Source organism: Procambarus clarkii, chromosome 67 (genome assembly GCF_040958095.1).
Source record: "Procambarus clarkii isolate CNS0578487 chromosome 67, FALCON_Pclarkii_2.0, whole genome shotgun sequence".
In the NCBI taxonomy this organism is placed as follows: Eukaryota; Metazoa; Arthropoda; class Malacostraca; order Decapoda; family Cambaridae; genus Procambarus; species Procambarus clarkii.
This window is the reverse complement of record NC_091216.1, coordinates 14823604-14838603: the sequence shown is the minus strand read 5'-3', so window position 1 is coordinate 14838603 and position 15000 is coordinate 14823604. Positions and strand designations below refer to the sequence as shown.

Genomic DNA, 15000 nt, shown 5'->3' with positions numbered 1-15000 from the left:
AAGTAGCATACCATCCTCCAGGTCCTCCTTACTCGCATCTTTCTTCTCCTCGCCGTCGTCGAGGGACTCTGAGGAACCCTTGTGGCTTCCGCTGTCGCTCTTCAGCTTGCGATTCTTGTGGGAGCCGAGCGAGTTGTTGCTGACTGCGTCCTCCTCCAGGCGGACCTTCTTGTTGCTGTAGTCGTTTTCGATAATCTCTCCTCGGTTGTCCTTGCTGATGGAGTTGCCGATGTGTTTGCTGTTGTTGATGACCGAGTTGCTCTTGATCTTACCATCTGGAGATGTGGGAGAAACACGTTAGCACCTTTAGGGCCACAGCCCTAAATTCTTAATAAAAACAACTACACTGACTCGTCTGTAAATGACTTCAAATGTCTTAAAAAAGCTAAATGATAAAAAGTAAATCTTTCCAAAGAGGATATTTGAATGTTCACAAGACAAAAGCCAAACGTGTGTGAAGCTTATTTAATTGACAATAAAACGTAGAGGAAAACAATTATTTAATTAAAAAGAATAATAGATGTAGAATACAAATTAACTAGTTCACTTTTTTCTAGTATTTGAAACATAACATTATGACACCAGATTACAGCATATTATTTAGGTGACAAATTTACACGTCAAAAATAATACTAAGAGCAACGATGACAATGACCTCTGTGAGAGGTTTGCTGAAGGTTGTAGAAGTACAGTATATAGTTTATGGGGTAGAGCGAGGTGGAGTTACCCATTCCATTGTGTGCTATACAGCATTGTGAGGTTGGATTACCCGTCCCACTGTGTACTATAAAGTACAGCGAAGTGGAGTTACTCGTCCCACTGTGTACTGTTCAGTACAGCGAGGTGGGGTTACCCGTCCCACTGTGTACTGTCCAGTACAGTGAAGTGCGGTTACCCATCCCACTGTGTACTATCCAGTACAGCAAGGTGGGGTTACCCGTCCCACTGTGTAGTGTAGTGAGGTGGGATTAACCGTCCCACTGTGTACTATGTAGTATAGTGAGGTGAGGTTACCCATACCACTGTGTACTATAAAGTACAGCAACGTGGAGTTACCCTTCTCACTGTGTACTATCTACTACAGCCAAGTGGGGTTACCCATCCCACTGTGTACTATACAGTATAGTGAGGTGGGGTTACCCGTCCCACTTTGTACTATAGAGTACAGCAAGGTGGGGTTATTCATCCCACTGTGTACTATAGAGTACAGCAAGGTGGGGTTATTCATCCCACTGTGTACTATACAGTATAGTGAGGTTGTGTTAACCGTCCCACTGTGTACCATAGAATACAGCAAGGTAGGGTTACCCGCCCCACTGTGTACTGTCCAGTACAGCGAGGTTGGGTTACCCACCTCACTGTGTACTGTCCAGTACAATGAGGTGGGGTTACCCGTCCCACTGTGTACTATACAGTATAGTGAGGTAGGATTACCCATCCCACTGTGTACTATACAGTACAGCGAGGTGCAGTTATCCGTGCCACTGTGTACTGTAGTGAGGTGGGGCTACCCATCCCACTGTATAGTGAGGTGGGGCTACCCATCCCACTGTATAGTGAGGTGGGGTTACCAGTTCCACTGTGCCATCCAGTACAGTGAAGTGGGGTTATCCGTCCCACTGTGTACTATACAGTATAGTAAGATGGGGTTACCCATCCCACTGTGCACTATACAGTATAGCAAACTGGGGTTACCCATCCCACTGTGTACTATAGAGTACAGCGAAGTGGGATTACCAATGCCACTGTGTACCACAGAATAGTGAGGTGGATTACCAGATTGATAATGATTAAGCCACCCAAGAGGTGGCACGGACACGAACAGCCCGTAAGTGGTAGATGTTTGGAGTGAATGTGGTCTTTGGTCGTGAAGCATCTTGAAGTGTCTCTGAGTGTGAGTTACCCATTGCTGTTGTTTTAGATTCAGCTACCCGGAACTGAAAGTTTCTAGCAGCACGGGCTATGGTGAGCCCGTCGTACATGCCTGACACAGGAGATGTGCGGGTTACCCTGTTGTTTTAGATTCAGCTACTCGGAACTAAGTTCCTAGCAGCTCGGTCTATGGTGAGCACGTCGTACTTACCTGGCACAGGAGATGTGCGGGTGGTGGGTTACCCTGTTGTTGTTTTAGATTCAGCTACTCGGAACTAAAAGTTCCTAGTAGCACGGGCTATGGTGAGCCCGTCGTACTTACCTGGCACAGGAGATGTGCGGGTGGTGGTTTACCCTGTTGCTTTTTATTCAACTACTCTGAACTAAAAGTTCCTAGCAGCAAGAGTTATAGTGAGACCATCGTACTTACCTGGTACAGGAGATGTGCGGGCGGTGGATAACCCTAGTGTTGTTTTAGATTCAGCTACTCTGAACTAAAAGTTCCTAGCAGCACGGGCTATGGTGAACCCGTCGTACATACCTAGCACAGGAGATGTGCGGGTTACCCTGTTGTTTTTAGATTCAGTTACTCGGAACTAAGTTCCTAGCAGCTCGGTTTATGGTGAGCACGTCGTACTTACCTGGCACGGGAGATGTGCGGGTGGTCTGTTACTCTGTTGTTGTTTTAGATTCAGCTACTCGGAACTAAAAGTGCCTAGTAGTATGGGCTATGGTGAGCTCATCGTACTTACCTGGCACAGGAGATGTGCGGGTGGTGGTTCACCCTATTGTTTTTTATTCAACTACTCTGAACTAAATGTTCCTAGCAGGCCGAGTTATAGTGAGCCCGTCGTACTTACCTGGCACAGGAGATGTGCGGGTTGTGGGTTACCCTAGTGTTGTTGTTGTTTTAAATTCAGCTACTCTGAACAAATAGTCCCTAGCAGCATGGGTTAATGTGAGCCCGTCGTACTTAACTGGCACAGGAGATGTGGGGGGTTTTCGGTTACCCTGTTGTTGTTGTTTTAGATTCACCTACTAGAAAAAAACTTCCATGTAGCACGGGCTATGGTGAGCCCATATGTGGAGGCTCTTCGGAACCAATATCTGTATCAATAGCTGGTACTAGGGATGGGGTCCATGGATGCACCAATCCAGTCCAAGACCATAAAGCTGGTCAGACCGGTGAATTCATGGGGTATACACTTACAGTTGAGTGCCACAGGAGTCAGCAGGGCTGGCCACAGTTGGCCTGTCTAGGGGGAGATGTCTGGATGTTGTAAGAGGATTGGTTTCCTTATCCCAGTTCGCCGAAGTTGGTAGTCTGGTCGAATTTCCTTCTTCAAGGTGTCGAAGTCGCAGAGGTGATAGAGGTGTTCTTGAGAAACGACCATGCGAAGGATCCTTCCTGCTTCCCTACACTTGTATTCCCAGTAGTCGTTGTGGATTATGGAGTTATTCCCAGTAGTCGTTGTGGATTATGGAGTTATGCTATCTGTCCTCCTTGGAAAGTAGGTGGCCATGTCGGATATACCGTGAGGAGGCAGCATGGGAGCCTGTCAGTCTGGTTGGTGCCAGTGCAGGATTTGGAGATGGTCCCGGGGCGGCCTCACGAGGAGCAGGAGAGCCGGTGACATCGACTGAAGCATGGGAGTCGGTGGAGTCATCGTGATCGGCTTCCTTGAGTTCATCTTCAGAGTCGGGCGAGTCATCGTAATCGGCCTCGTCGCCCTGGTCAGCTGTCCTGGGGGCTGCTGCCGTCCCTGTCAGTGGGACAAGCTCCGACAACTGCCGAGTCGCTGTGGCCGGACCGTGAGGGTTTCCTGGGGGTCGGATCAGGGATCCCGGAGCGGAGGATTCGGTAGCAGTTGTGGAAGCTGGGTCATCGGGTATAGCAGCTGTCGGAAGTTTATTCGTTACTCTACTTCGGCGTTGGAAATGGTCTTTACCGCTGTCAGCATCGTGTTCTGGTCGTTAATGCTGGAAAGGATGTCGTCGTCGTTGCGGTCGGTCTTCCTGGCAAAAACGGTCCTGTCCGCCAGGTAGCGTCTTGCAGGGTGGTCGGGGCGGTGGTGATGAATATCTTCTCAAAGTGTGAATCGCTGGAAAAGAGCAGATGAACACCCTATTTTGTCTCCAGGCTGTCAGAGGTGGCGGAGATTTATGCTAAAATCTCTGCGGTGGAGAGAACGATGTTCTCCCGGAGGCGAACCGTTACATTACATACATACATACAACCGTGACCCTATGCAACACGGTACAGGTATGCCTTGAACCATAGGAGCTTGGATCGGCCTCAAAGATGGATGTTTTGTCTTGCAAATGTTAGTATTGTGTTAGATTCAGCTACTCAACACAAAACGTTCCAAGTAGCATGGACTCTGGTGAGCCCGCAGTGGCCTTACCTGGCACAAGAGCAGGGCTGTAACTTAGGTCTTGCAAAAGTTGTTGTTTTAGATTTAGCTACTCAGAGCGAAATGTCCATGAGAAACGGGCTATAGTGATCCCGTAAGTCTTGCAAAGATGGATGGACTTGAAATACTGGTGGGGGTAACCATTTCCACTGCGTACTCACCTACAAAGTCGAAGCCGTCCATGGGAATGTCGACGTGGGTGTGGTCCTTGGGGAGCTTCTTGTTGGCCATCTGTCCGTCCATCATGATGTCGTCGGCCTCCCCGTCCCGTGGGTCTGTAAGACGCCGCGTCAACACTGACTCACTAATCATGCCACTGTCCAGCTCTGGTCCTACCTCTGTAAACCGCTACTCTACCTCTGTACACCGCTACACAATCTCTGTATACCGTTACTCTACCTCTAAACCGTTACTTTACCACTGCACACCGCTACTCTACCTCTGTACTCCGCTACTCTACCTCTGTACACTGCTACTTTACCTCTGTACACTGCCACTCTACCTCTGTACACCGCTACTCTACCTCAGTACACCGCCACCCTACCTCTGTACATCACTACTCTACCTCTGTACACCACTGCTCTACCTCAGTAAACCGCCACCCTATCTCTGTACACCGCTACTCTAACTCTGTACACCGCCACTCTACCTCTGTACCCCGCTACTCTACCTCTGTACAACGCTACTCTACCTCTGTACAACGCTACTCTACCTCTGTAAACTGCTGCTCTACCTCTGTATACTGCTACTCTACCTTTGTGCACTGCTACTCTACCTTTGTGCACTGCTACTCTACCTCTGTACACTACTTCTCTACCTCTGTATACTGCTACTCTACCTCTGTACACCGCTACTCTACTTCTGTACACCGCTACAGTACCTATGTACACCGCTACTGTACCTATGTACACTGCTACTGTACCTCTGTACCCTACTACTCTACCTCTGTACACCGCTACTCTACCTCTGAACACCGCTACTCTACATCTGTACACTGCCACTCTACCTCTGTACACCGGCCCTCTATATCTGTACACTTCTGCTCTACCTCTGCACACCGCTATTCTACCTCTGTACACCCCTACTCTACCTCTGTACACTGCTACTCTATCTCTGTACCCCGCCACTCTTCCTCTGTTCACCGCCACTCTACCTCTGTACACTGCCACTCTACATCTGTACGCTGTTACTCTACCTCTGTACACCGCTACTCTACCTCTCTATGCCGCCACTCTACCTCTGTACTCTGCTACTCTACCTCTGTACACTGCTACTCTACCTCTGTACACTGCCACTCTACCTCTGTACACTGCTACTCTACCTTTGTACACTGCTACTCTACCTCTGTGCACCAATATCCTACCTCTATACACCGCCACTCTACATCTGTAAACCGCCACTCTACCTCTGAACACCGCCACTCTACCTGTGTTCACCGCCACTCTACCTCTGAACACCGCCACTCTACCTGTGTTCACCGCCACTCTACCTCTGTACACCGCCACTACCTCTATACTCCGCAACTTTACCTCTGTACACCGCCACTCTACCTCTGTACACTGCTACTCTACATCTGTACACCGGTACTCTACATCTGTGTGCCGCTACTCTTACATCTGAACACTGCCACTCGACCTCTGTACACCGTCACTCGACCTCTGTACACCGCCACTCGACCTCTATACACTGCTACTCTACATCTGTGCATCGCTACTCTACGTCTGTGCGCCGCTAGTCTACATCTGTACACCGCCGCTCTACCTCTGTACACCGCTACTCTACATCTGTACACCGCTACTCTACATCTGTACACCGCTACTCTACCTCTGTACACCGCAACTCTACCTCTGTACACTGCCACTTTACCTCTGTATACTGCTACTCTACCTCTGTATACCGCCACTCTTCCTCCATACACCGCTACTCTAACTCAGTACACTGCCACCCTTCCTCTGTACACCGCTACTCTACCTCTGTACACCGTCACTCTACCTCTGTACTCCGCTACTCTACTTCTGTACAACGTCACTCTACCTCTGTACACTGCTACTCTACCTTTGTACACTGCTACTCTACATTTGTACACCGCTACTCTACCTCTTTACACCGCCAGTCTATTTCTGTACACTGCTACTCTACCTCTGAACACCGCTACTCTATCTCTGTATACCGCTACTCTACCTCTGTACACCGCTACTCTACCTCTGTACACCGCTACTCTACCTCTGTACCCCACCACTCTACCTCTGTTCACCGCCACTCTACCTCTGTACACTGCTGCTCTACCTTTGTATACCGCCACCCTATCTCTGTACAACGCCACTGTACCTCTGTACACTGCTACTCTACCTCTGTACACCGCTACTCTACCTCAGTACACCGCCTCCCTACCTCTGTACACCACCACTCTATTTCTGTACACCGCTACTCTACCTCTGTACACTGCTGCTCTACCTCTGTACACTGCCACTCAACCTCTGTACCCCGGTAATCTACCTCTGTAAACCGCTACCCTACCTCTGTAAACCGCTACCCTACCTCTGTACACTGCTACTCTACCTCTGTACACTGCTACTCAACTTCTGTACACTACTACCCAACCTCTGTACACTGCTACTGAACCTCTGTACACCGCCACTCTACATCTGTATACTGCTACTCTACCTCTGTACACCGCTACTCTACTTATGTACACCGCTACTGTACCTCTGTACACTGCTACTGTACCTCTGTACCCCGCCACTCAACCTCTGTACACCGCCACTTAACCTCTGTACACTGCCACTCTACCTCACCCTACTACTACTGTTTGCCAGTCTATTTCTGTACACCACTACTCTAGCTCTGTACACCGCTACTCTACCTCTGTACACCGCTACTCTACCTTTGTACCCCACCACTCTACCTCTGTACACCGCCACTCTACCTCTGTACACTGCTGCTCTACCTCTGTACACTGCCACTCTACCTCTGTACATCGGTACTCTACCTCTGTAAACTGCTCCCCTACCTCTGTGCACCGCTACTCTACCTCTGCGCACCGCTACTCTACCTCTGTACACTACTACTCTACCTCTGTACACTGCTACTCAACCTCTGTACACAGCTACTCTATCTCTGTACACCGCTACTCTACCTTTGTACCCCACCACTCTACCTCTGTTCACCGCTACTCTACCTTTGTACCCCACCACTCTACCTCTGTTCACCGCTACTCTACCTCTGTACACTACTACTCTACCTCTGTACACTGCTACTCAACCTCTGTACACAGCTACTCTACCTCTGTACACTGCTACTCAACCTCTGTATATTGCTACTCTACCTCTGTACCCTGCTACTGTACCTCTGTACACCGATACTCTACCTCTGTACACCGCTACTGTACCTCTGTACACTGCTACTATACCTCTGTACCCGGCTACTCTACTTCTGTACCCCCCGCTACTCTACATCTGTACACTGCCACTCTACCTTTGTAGACCGCTTTTCTACCTCTGTAGACCGCTTTTCTACCTCTGTACACCGCTTTTCTACCTCTGTACCCCGCTACTCTACCTCTGTACACTGTTTACACTGTTACTCTACCTCTGTATATTGCTACTCTACCTCTGTACCCTGCTACTGTACCTCTGCACACCGATACTCTACCTCTGTACACCGCTACTGTACCTCTGTACACTGCTACTGTACCTCTGTACCCGGCTACTCTACTTCTGTACCCCCGCTACTCTACATCCGTACACTGCCACTCTACCTTTGTAGACCGCTTTTCTACCTCTGTACACCGCTTTTCTACCTCTGTACACCGCTACTCTACCTCTGTACCCCGCTACTCTACCTCTGTACACTGCTACTCTACCTCTGTACCCCACCACTCCACCTCTGTTCACCGCCACTCTACCTCTGTACACCGCTACTCTACCTCTGTACACTGCTACTCTTCCTCTGTACACAGTTACTCTACCTCTACACTCGGCTACTCTACCTCTACACTCGGCTACTCTACCTCTGTACACAGTTACTCTACCTCTGTACACTGCTACTCTACCTTTATTCACTGCTACTCTACCTCTATACACTGCAGTCTGTGGCTTTTACAAAACTATTTTGTACACGACTTGTCATCTATCTCATCTGTCAGGCCTACTCTGATCTCATCTATCAGGACTACGGTGATGTCATCTATCAGGCCTAAGGAAATCTGTATGAATAACTTGACAATGCTGCTCTTCATTATTACTGTTTCAAAACTGTAGAAGATGTAAAAGCTTTAGTCACGTGGGTCAAAGTTTTACAAAACTTAGGAAGAGGGACCCTCCTCGGGGGCAATATCGGAATGACACGAGGAGAAATAATGGTAACACTAGCTGAAAGAAAATCTTGAATTCAATGATTATCTTTAAACTCGATTCTTCCCATGAAGGAGGCTGCCAAAAGTGTTGATATGGTCTATCTTCCACTTTGTTTCTAATGGTCCATTTCAGGTCCACTTTCTCTAGAGTCTTGACCAAATTATCCATCCATGTGCTTGTTCTAAATTGAAGGTTTATCTGAAAGGATCTCTGTATGCTGTCTTTGATTGACAGTCTGGCGGTGGTTCCAATAAGTTTTGCTGTTATGGTGGCTATCCTTTGTTTCATCCTGTTTTCTAATGCACAGACCTAATGTGACAGTACACGGTGTATTGTATTTTTACCATTACGGGGGTCAGGTGAAGACAAATGGATCGAACAATGGGGTCAGGTGTAGACAAATGGATGTTGTTGTTATAGATTTAGCTACTGGGAACAAAAAGTTCTAAGTAGCACGGGCTATGGTGAGCCCGAATTGGACTTATCGAGCAATGGGTTTTGTAGGGTATACAAATGGATTAAGAATAAGGAATAAAGGCGAAAAAGAGTAAAATAAGGCGAAATAGGGTACGAAACACATACAAAGATTAATCAGGTGTAGTGGGCGTGGCATGTTGAACAGTGTCTTCTATGTTGGCATCTTCACGTTCTAGTCTTGTTCTTATTCTCAAGGTGGGTAGAGTGAATAGTTTCGTAATTTGGGTATTTATGGTGTGTTGTTCTATTTTTATATGGATTGTTTCAAGAATTTGTAATCTTCTTACATCTTGGGTTTTGTCTATTGTACAAGTGATTTTATTCAGCATTTCTCTTGTTAAGGTGATGTCATGGGCTTGTCTCATGTGATTTCTGGGGGCACCGGTTTGAAGATAACAGGTCAAATACCTCGTCAGCTTGGTCGACGTCATACCTATGTACTTAGACTGAAGGTTACATCCTTCGTGGGGGCAAGTGTACATGTATACAACGTTTGACTGCTGTAAAGGGTTCTCCGTCGGCTTCGGGCTGTTTTTAATAAGGAGGTCGGTAGTCTTCTTTGTTTTATAGAATATGATTAGGTCTATGTTTTGGTCAGGAGTAATGCTTTTTATTCCTTTACGAATTATTTCTTTCATTATTATTTCGTCTTTTTTTATGTTCACTGAGCATAGTTGATTTGTAATATAATTTTATTGGAAATGTTGTGGTTTCTGTTCTAGGTTCAGGATTGTACCATCGGTCCAGGTGGCTTCTTATAGCAGTGTTTATTTGTGTTGCTATATCCATTGTTCACCAACACCTGAGTTATTCTTTCAAACTCCCTACTCACGTTACTCCATTCGGAGCAGTGGGTAAGTGGTAAACCCATTCTTCGATCCATTTGTCTACACCTGACCTCCTAATGGTATAAATGAAATATGCCCTGTACTGTCACATCGCTTGAGAATGAACCATGTAGGTTCGAAACGTTGTGTAATTTTATAATAAGTGTAATACATTTTACAGTTATTTATTTCTTTTTCTTCACCTCGAACGAACATGACTTTTGCAGAACTCCTCTTCCAATTAAACCCAGATGCAAGAGCACTAGTCAGAGGGATAGAAGCATTAAACAAGAAAATAATCAATACAGAATATGCAGTCATATTGAATTAAATGTGTGTGTGTGTATATATATTTTATATATATATATATATATATATATATATATATATATATATATATATATATATATATATATATACATATATGGTACCCTCACAAATTTATATATATATATATATATATATATATATATATATATATATATATATATATATATATATATATATATATATATATACATATATATACACACACATATATGAATGAATGCTTATGATCTCATGTGTTGTTTTCCGCGTCATCTTGTGACTTCAAGAACAATCATAGGCAGTTAACTTATCAATAATATACACGTGCATGAGACGGAGTTCAATTAGAGGTGGTACTCTCTTTATAAATCTGTGCATGTGCGAGTGCGGGAGAATATAATATATGCCGTTAAACAAAATTATGATTACCGTTCCTGATTACCATTTAGTGCGAAATGTTGCTTGATCACAGTGCCATATATTGAAGAGAAGCATTGCAAAGTGAAGTGATTTAGAAGCTAAATGTAGACGTGGGTGTCATGGTGGAGGTACCAGCGGTGGTTGTAGAGGTTGAGGTGGTTGTGGAGGTTGAGGTGGTTGTGGTGGACGGTGATGGTGGTAAGTGCTGGTGGTAGTAATTGTGTGTGGTGAAGGGAAGACCAACCTGGTAGTGATGATGTGTGTGGTGAGGGGAGAACAACCTGATAGTGATGGTGTGTGGTGAGGGGAGAACAACCTGATAGTGATGGTGTGTGGTGAGGGGGAGACCAACCTGATAGTGATGGTGTGTGTGATGAGGGGGAGACCAACCTGGTAGTGATGGTGTGTGTGGTGAGGGGGAGACCAACCTGATAGTGATGGTGTGTGTGATGAGGGGGAGACCAACCTGGTAGTGATGGTGTGTGTGTGGTGAGGGAGAGACCAACCTGATAGTGATGGTGTGTGTGTGGTGAGGGGGAGACCAACCTGGTAGTGATGGTGTGTGTGTGGTGAGGGGGAGACCAACCTGATAGTGATGGTGTGTGTGGTGAGGGCGAGACCAACCTGGTAGTGATGGTGTATGGTGAGGGGGAGACCAACCTGATAGTGATGGTGTGCGGTGAGGGGGAGACCAACCTGATAGTGATGGTGTGTGTGGTGAGGGGGAGACCAACCTGATAGTGATGGTGTGCGGTGAGGGGGAGACCAACCTGATAGTGATGGTGTGTGTGGTGAGGGGGAGACCAACCTGATAGTGATGGTGTGCGGTGAGGGGGAGACCAACCTGATAGTGATGGTGTGCGGTGAGGGGGAGACCAACCTGATAGTGATGGTGTGTGTGGTGACGGAGAGACCAACCTGATAGTGATGGTGTGTGTGATGAGGGGGAGACCAACCTGGTGTCTGATCGCTGATCTGGTTGGTAAGCTTGGCGCGGATGTGCTTCAGACCGTTCATGATGGAACCCTTCACCCAAGCTTTGAAGCGGGCTATGCGGTCGAAGGCCTCGGACAGCTTGTTTGGCTCACCATCACTCACCGGCGCGGAGAGGTTGGAGGCGCCGAAGCTGCTCAGTAGCAGGGCCAAGAACAGGTTCAGCACCTGGCACCAGGAGTGAAGTTAGCTTTCCCCTCTACCTCTGCCCCTTCTCCTGCTGGCCCCACGCACTAAACCCCTTCCATTGACCAGAAAACATTGATTTCATATATACAATATCATGTGATAACATCCTAACAACACACACACACTCTCCCTTCACCAGTTGGTTGATGGGACCAAAGAGCCAAAGCTCAACCCCCTCAAGCACAACTAGCTGAGTGCACAGTAACCATAATTATGCATCATTACTACTTACCGTTGCTACCATTACGTGTGTGTTTGCTGGGATGGCATTAGTAACCACTTACGCAGAAGGGATATGGTATCCACCAAGAACCTACACATTCCACACGGGAAAGAATAGGTGAGCATAAGAACACATTCTTAGACTATAGCCGCCTCCATAGGGAACCGGGAGGCGCAGGGAACACACCGTCTAATAGCCTCCCTACTCTCATCTTTATTTATTTATTTTTGTATTTATTTATATATACAAGAGTTCTTACATTCTTATACAGCCACTAGTACGCGTAGCGTTTCGGGCAAGTCATTAATCCTATGGTCCCTAGAATACGACCCCCGCGAAGAATCATTTAACAACCAAGTACCCATTTTACTGTCGAGTTAAATAGAGGCTACAGTTAAGGATCCCAGTAAATCCTCCCCGGTCAGGATACAAACCCAGGACAAAGCGCTTGCGAAACGCCAGGCGAGCGTCTTAACCACTACACCACGGGGGCTGTTATCTTACCTCGGCCACACATGATAACTTACCTGTGTAGTCTATATGTGCAAGACGCGTGCTGACGTGAGCTGAAAGAAGCATTTTCTGCCTCTGCTACTTGCCACCAAGTGAGCTGAGGGAAGCACTCTCTGCCTCTGCTACTTACCACCAAGTGAGCTGAGGGAAGCACTCTCTGCCTCTGCTACTTACCACCAAGTTACCTATGATGACGGTAGCCATGAAGAAGGGTATACAGGAGTAGTCTCCCACCAGCATACAGTCCCACATGCTCTCAATCCACTCCCCACACAGCACCCGGAACACTATCATGAAGGAGTGCATAAAGTCCGTGAAGTTCCAGCGCGGTAGCTGGCCATCATGACTCTCTGGAAACCGCGTCACGTTGTCTGGAACACAAGAGAGAGTCAGCTGCTCACCTGCCGCCCGCCACATAGTTTCTGTACCAGCAAAACTTCAAACCTGAAAGATTCATTAATGAATGTATCAAGCCTGGAAGAATGATCGGAGGATGTATCAGGGGGGGAGAGTGAGGGGGCTGGGGGGAGAGCAGGCGGGCTGGGGAAGAGCGGACGGGCTGGGGAAGAGCGGGCGGGCTGGGGAAGAGCGGACGGGCCGGGTGGGGGGGAGCGAGCTGGCGGGGGAGGGGGGCGGAGCGGACAGACTAGGGGAGGCGGACGGGCTGGGGGGGAAAGCGGACGGGCTGGGGGGAGAGCGGACGGGCTGGGGGAGAGCGGATGGGCTGGGGGGGGGAGCGGGCGGGCTGGGGGGGGGAGCGGAAGGGCTGGGGGGGAGAGCGGACGGGCTGGGGGGGGAGCGGAAGGGCAGGGGGGAGAGCGGACGAGCTAGGGGAGGAGCGGACGGGCTGGGGGTGGGGGAGCGGACGAGCTAGGGGAGGAGCAGACGGGCTGGGAGGAGAGCGGACGGGCTGGGGGAGAGCGGATGGGCTGGGGGGGGGGAGCAGACGGGCTGGGGGGAGAGCAGGTACAGACCAGCCCGTGGGCGGCTCAAGTTCCTCAAAATATCAAGACAAACCCCCACCTGGAGGTGTGAAGGAATGGAGGTAGGCTTTTAACAATGATTCATAAGTAAATACAACAAAAACCAGGGCCAATGAGCTAAAGCCCGGTTCCTACATACACAGGTGAGTACGCAGACGATGAGTCACAATGACGTGACTAAAGATATGATGACCAAATTACACATCAGAAAGTGAAGAAACGACGACCTTTCGGTCCAGACTTGATAATGACTGTTGAAATGACTGTTAAACGACTTGATAATGGTGCAGGACGGATCGAAACGTCGTCGCTTCTTCACTCTCTGATATGAGGTTTAGTCATCACAGGTGAGTACATTAAACAATTAATTTTACATGAGCCGACGAAAAACGGAAGAATTTATTGTTTACTAATAACATATACAGTATTTAATAACCCAAATGCACCCACAATTTACACTAACTGTTTTCATTATTACATGACACCCAAATGTTACACAATTAAATTAAAAGAGAGAGAGAGGGAGAGAGAGGGAGAGAAAGAGAGAGAGAGAGAGAGAGAGAGAGAGAGAGAGAGAGAGAGAGAGAGAGAGAGAGAGAGAGAGAGAGAGAGAGAGAGAGAGAGAGAGAGAGAGAGACACGGACAGACGGACCGACGGACAGACAGACAGACAGATAGAGCGATAAACAGACAGACAAGCCACACTTCCTACCAATGTAGTTCTTGCCGAAGAGCTGCATGCCCATGACGGCGAAGATGAAGATGATGATGCAGAGGACGAAGGTGAGGTTACCGAGGGCGCCCACAGTCTTGCCCATGATGGAGATGAGCAGGTTGAGGGTCGGCCACGACTTGGCTAGCTTGAACACTCGCAACTGTCGCCACACAACACAAATACCAATATTCACTAATATTAACAAAAAGGAAAAAATACAATACAGCAGACTGAAGATGTTCATTGAAAAGGTCCATTGGTCATTGTATAAGTGTGAGCATTTCGTCCGCGAGAGTATGCTCAGTCATCGCTCAGGGAGCGGTAAACCTCGGCATTCAGAAAACGGACATAATGCTTACAGTGTACACATGGACATAATGCTCACAGTGTACACATGGACATAATGCTCACAGTGTACACATGGACATAATGCTCCCAGTGTACACCCGGATATAATGCTCCCAGTGTACACACGGACATAATGCTCACAGTTTACACACGGACATAATGCTCCCAGTGTACACACGGACATAATGCTCCCAGTGTACACACGGACATAATGCTCCCAGTGTACACACGGACATAATGCTCCTAGTGTACACACGGACATAATGCTCCCAGTGTACACACGGACATAATGCTCCCAGTGTACACACGGACATAATGCTCTCAGTGTACACACGGACATAATGCTCCCAGTGTACACACGG

General features: G+C 47.9%; 1 protein-coding gene across 1 annotated transcript in view; it reads right to left on the bottom strand.

The window, feature by feature from the left end:
• The window catches only part of LOC138349729 (sodium channel protein para-like), a 147780-nt gene that overhangs the window by 39876 nt on the left and 92904 nt on the right, over positions 1-15000 (bottom strand). Inside the window, exons 12-16 of the mRNA XM_069310355.1 lie at positions 14288-14450; positions 12767-12963; positions 11631-11835; positions 4448-4561; positions 1-275 (exon numbers count right to left, since the gene is read on the bottom strand). The exon at positions 1-275 is cut by the window's left edge and continues 4 nt beyond it. Coding sequence (XP_069166456.1) covers positions 1-275; positions 4448-4561; positions 11631-11835; positions 12767-12963; positions 14288-14450 — 954 coding nt within the window. The remainder of the gene's footprint in view (positions 276-4447; positions 4562-11630; positions 11836-12766; positions 12964-14287; positions 14451-15000) is intronic.